Source organism: Argentina silus (genome assembly GCF_951799395.1).
Source record: "Argentina silus genome assembly, chromosome: 2".
NCBI lineage: Eukaryota > Metazoa > Chordata > Actinopteri > Argentiniformes > Argentinidae > Argentina > Argentina silus.
Genome location: NC_139656.1, coordinates 2797529 through 2802659, shown reverse-complemented (window position 1 = coordinate 2802659; position 5131 = coordinate 2797529). Strand labels below are relative to the sequence as shown.

Here is a 5131-nt window from a genome sequence, read left to right as displayed (position 1 = left end):
TTATTCTCTAATAGTTTTGACACCCTTAGGCTGCGTGGTTGAGACATGTGTGGTGAACAGCCTAGCGATGCTTGTGCGTAACTCTTTGGTGACTATGCCATAGATGATCGGGTTGATGGCAGGTGGAACAATAATGAACAGGATACTACAGAACTTCTTGACCTCCTGCGAGACTGTGTCGAAACGCTGGCTCAGGTTGATAATCACGGCGGCAATCTCGTAGACTATGTAGACGACCAGATGTGTGGCGCAGGTCTGCAAGGCCTTGCCTCGGCTGCTGCCATCACCACCCCTCTGCACACAGGCCATCAGGATCTTGACGTAGGAGAAAGAGATGATGAGGAAGGTGCCGGTGCTGAGGGACCAGGACATCCACAAGCCTGGAATGAGATGGAATGAGTAGGATTAGGAATGGAACAGAATTATTAGGACTGATGACTGACCAAACCCTGTCAGCAGAGAAATTACAGCCAGATCTGGCCCATGTCTGTTTTCTACTGGCATCCGGATGTGGCCCAAGTACAACTTTGTTCTGTGGGCCAGAAGTGGGCTGGCTCTGGATGCCATTCCTGAGCCTTATCTTTGCCATGAAAAGGCCAGACTTTGGCCAGTACAGTATATGGATGTGGCCCAGGTCCCAACCACGCTCAGACCAAAGATGACCCACTAGCTACAGGAACGTATCTCATACCTGAGCTGGCCCACAGCAAATCACCAACTTTCACATTTGGACCAGGTCTGGCCCATATACTACTTGCCATTTCCGGCACTCAGCCATATGTGCCACCATGAGACCAGATCTAGCCAACATTTGTCTGCTGACTGAGAAGTCTGATGTCTTTCCCTCGTCTTTGTGATGGTTTGTTTAATTTTGTTTGTTTAATTTTCTGTTTGTTTCTTATGTAAGTCTTGGTCAGTGTCAATTATGCACATTTACCCATTGATGTCCTCTTTATCTACCTTTGTCAACAATATCATATCAAACACCTAGTCACAACGCAATATCTTTGTAAACAATCTCAGCCTGTGACAAATGACTGAAGTATTATTGTTTAATTTTGCAGTTTGTTTCTTTTGTAAGTCTTGGTCAGCGTCCTGTCCTGTTTTGTGGAATTATGACTGTGGAATTGGATTTTTATGTTTTTCCTGTTGTTTGTTTGTTTTGTCTAATTAAATCTGAAAAAAAAAAGAAGCCACATTAATAATTAGAACATTATGGAACAACCATGTGTACCTTCTGTCTGTTTTTTTATACTATTTCTACAATTAAACTATATGCATACAATATGTATACAGTGTATATTAAAAGTATAAAACTTCTGCTTCAATACATGGAAATGAGTATGACAAAACAAGAACATAAATAGTTATTAATGGTGATGTAATAATATAATAATGTAAATCATCCTTTAAACATGCCATAGATGTTGTTGTTGGTGGTGGGTCCACAGGCTAGGAGCAGGATGGAGCGATTGCTGCAGTAGGTATGCTTGATGACTGTGCCACACAGGGGGATGCCCACGTTCAGGGCGAAGAGCACCCCAATACAGACAAGGGCCACCACCCAGGCTAGAGCACAGGAAAAAACCAGCCGAGCTGTGGTCATGATGGCATGGTATCTCAGAGGCTCACACACCGCCATATACCTGTAATAAGAGTGGTTTGGAATACATGACATTAATCCGAGGACGAGGATATTAATTGGCATAGGTACAGGTTACATATGTCTATAGTCCAGGCTGAATCTTACTTTGAGATCTGCATATAACTCACAGAGATTCATGCATTTCACACCTTTTGCAAGTCAAAGGGACATTTCAAATGACATTAAATAAAACTAAATTTGCCTTCAATTTAGTGCAAAATGAATCCATGTCCCTTGCCATGGTAGGTGTAGTTCCAGCTAGAGTATGCAGTATGTCTCAACCTCAAATTAACAGAAATGATAAGCACTGAAGATAGGTACAAGCACAGAGATAAGAGGAGCCAAAGGGTTCTCTCAGCATCCATTTCCATCCACAGTCTGTGGATTCAATGCTGGAAAACAATAGGAAGGCTGTGAACATTTGTGTTTTACTTGTGTTTGCAGCTTGTCCTTATTGGTTTTAGCTTAACATGTGTGATGTCTGGTGTCTCACGGTCTCTTTGCCACACAGGACAAAACATGTTAGCCTATCTAGTTGTAAAAAAAATACTTTTTAATGTATGCCATTTAGCTGATGCTTTTATCCAAAGCAACTTACATTGAGTGCATACATTTCATTATATATGGTCCCAGCGGGAATCAAACCCACAACCTAAGTGTTGATAGCGCCATGCTCTGCCAACTGAGCCACAGGGAGAGTGACTGCTACATGCTCAATCTGACGAGATCCTCTGCCCTCATGAAAAATTGCTGATATGCATGAATAAAAACATTTTTGACACAAGTTAAAATATATTCCCACTTAAGTGCACTTCATTGTCTAGCTACTTTCACAAATGTATATTACGAAATATGAAACTTATCACTGACAAACCTCTCTGCGCATGCCTGCAGTGGTTACAGTATGTTGTTAGGCTGCCATTGGATTTTGAGCCACTCAACCATCCACTAATTATAAAAAACTATTTCGTACTAGGCAGCTGTCTCCTAGATTAAGAAAGATTTTCTCCTGATGAGCTGGTCTCCAGCTAGAACATTGCTTCTTAAATCTTAAATGATGGGAGCATTGTTTATCTCAAGCATCAGTGCATGTTCTTATCAGTCTGTCCATTTTTAATGCACTGTTTTTTATGAGTTTTTGGATGCTCTGTGGTAAATTGTTATCGGGACAGGACATTACTAGCACAGTATGAATAGACAGCTTTACTCTGATACCTGTCATAGGCCATAGCAGACAGTATGGTCTGCACAGTTGCACCATAGGTGTGTACAGAGAAGGCCTGGGCGATGGCGCTGACGTAAGGGATTCTCCTGTCCCCAGTCAGGAAATGGACCATGAGGCGAGTCATTACCGCCGTGCTTCCCAGTACGTCGCAGGCAGCCAGGTTACACACCATCACATACATGGGCCTGTGTAGCTTCTTGTCCACTGCGATCACAATCACCACTAGGCCATTCGCCAGCAGCACCACTATGAAGTTAACAAGGCACAGAAAAAACAGGAAGGAACCTTGGCCTTCCGGAATCGAAAAGGCTTCCAATTCAAACACAATTGGTTGCTTCAGGGCTACCATTACATGGGACAAGTTCTCCATTCTCCACCAACAGAGCCCTGAAAAAAAAACTGTTCAAATGGAGCCTCCTCAGAAAAACACAATATATTTCTAAACAATCTCAGCCCATGACAAGTGACTGAAGTATTATTGGTTTCTATTGTAAGAAGTCATCTCATTTGAGTTTGCCCAAAGCCTTGCAGGTGTGGTGAGCTGTTGATCTGTATTGTTCTCTACCTGTCTGATAGTTGTGATGAAGTCCAGTCTCAGTGGTGGAAGCAGAGGTGACTGTCCTTTATACTGCAGTTGACCCCCCTTCATCCTTCCATCCCTCCATCCCTCCTTCAATTACACGTCACCCTGAGGGCACGCCCACCTACATGAATATGGAAATGTTTTTTCGTAGATTCGCAGATGACCTGATTGGCATCTCATTCATTTTGTCATATAGTTATTGTTACAGTATCTTGCAAGTAGGATCCCCCAGGGCTGAGTGCTAAGGTTAGATTCCACCTCGTGAGTTACACTGTCACAATACTGTAGGCCTATATATAAATGTTTAGGAATGCCTGGGGTAGCCATTCCTTGATGTAAAATGGATGCAAATATCTATCATTTGTATGTTTTGATGACATCACATAATAAAAATGTAAAAGTGGATTGAAGTGACTTTTCAAAAGGCAATAGCAGACATGATTTGGCGAGATATACTGATTTGATAGGAGCTTGAATAGAATTAGAATTGAAATGTGTTTGTCAGGTGTTTTAGATGTACAGTATTTTCTGAATTAATGGAACCCTATGAAAATACTGACTAAATATCCCAAAACTGTCTTGGTGAATTGACCACAGGTCATCTCATGTGAGATCATGTTATGTTGTATTGTGGGTACACTGTCTCTTTAAAGCTCTCAAAATCAGGATTCAAATTAATTTGCAAAATGAAATAAGAACGCCAATATATTTCTAAACCTTATCTGACAGTGGAAAAGGAAGATATGCAAAATCATCAAGGTGCACTTTGTACTTCCCAAGTAGCAATGCCAATGATTTGATGATAAGTTCATAAACTGGCAGGGGAAGGATGGCAGTGTAGTGCTTGACATGACATCATTACCCTTCCCACGTGGGTGGGCATGCCCACAGGGTGTCATACGATGGATATAAAGATGGAGGTATTGAGGTTGGGATTTGGACAGGGAAGGGCTGGGGTGAAAGACGCCCGTAGTATAAAGAACATTCAATTCTCCCCTACCAAGGACTTTATCACTGGTCAGACAGGTAGAGAGCAGCACAGCTCAACACACCTGCAAAGCTTTGGGCAAACTCAACTGAGAAGAAAAAAGTTAAAACTGTTATGATAGGAATGGAATTGTGTGCCAGAATTTTGTGTTTTTGATAGTACTTTACTTTGGCAATTGTTGAAAAAGTTTGACTATTATTCTCAGACATTATTATTATTATTATTATTATTATTATTATTATTATTATTATTAAACCTTTATTTATGCAGGGTGTCCCACTGAAACCAAGGTCCCTTTTTCAGGTGAGCCCTGCTTACAGCATGTTTAATTTAAAAAAAGTACATTTAAAATGACCACAGCAATTTACACAATATAATCAATTAAAACTTGTATATTCCTCAGATGACAAATCATGTAACAAGGTCTTAAATTGACTGATAGATACAAGATAATCTAATTTGAGTATGTTTTGAAGGTCGTTGCATGTACTTGAGGCAGAGAAACAAATGGCTGAATTGCCTTGTTCAGACGGAACGCATGAAACATGATTAACTTTATTGAACATTCATACTGAAACCAACAACAAATTAAATGCTGATAGGAACCAGTGTACAGTCATCTCTCTACCTCTCTGAATCATGTGTGTTGTGAGGAGGTTCCTCCTGTACTGTGGTTTTTACAGGGCTCTT

General features: G+C 41.0%; 1 protein-coding gene across 1 annotated transcript; it reads right to left on the bottom strand.

The window, feature by feature from the left end:
* Positions 1 to 3240, bottom strand: LOC310821739 (olfactory receptor 51E1-like; the record flags this gene model as incomplete). Its single annotated transcript, XM_083693919.1, has 3 exons — positions 1 to 380; positions 1420 to 1646; positions 2861 to 3240. 3 exons carry the CDS (start codon positions 3238 to 3240, stop codon positions 1 to 3), a joined length of 987 nt encoding a protein of 328 aa, XP_083550045.1.
* Between the last annotated feature and the right edge of the window lie 1891 nt (positions 3241 to 5131).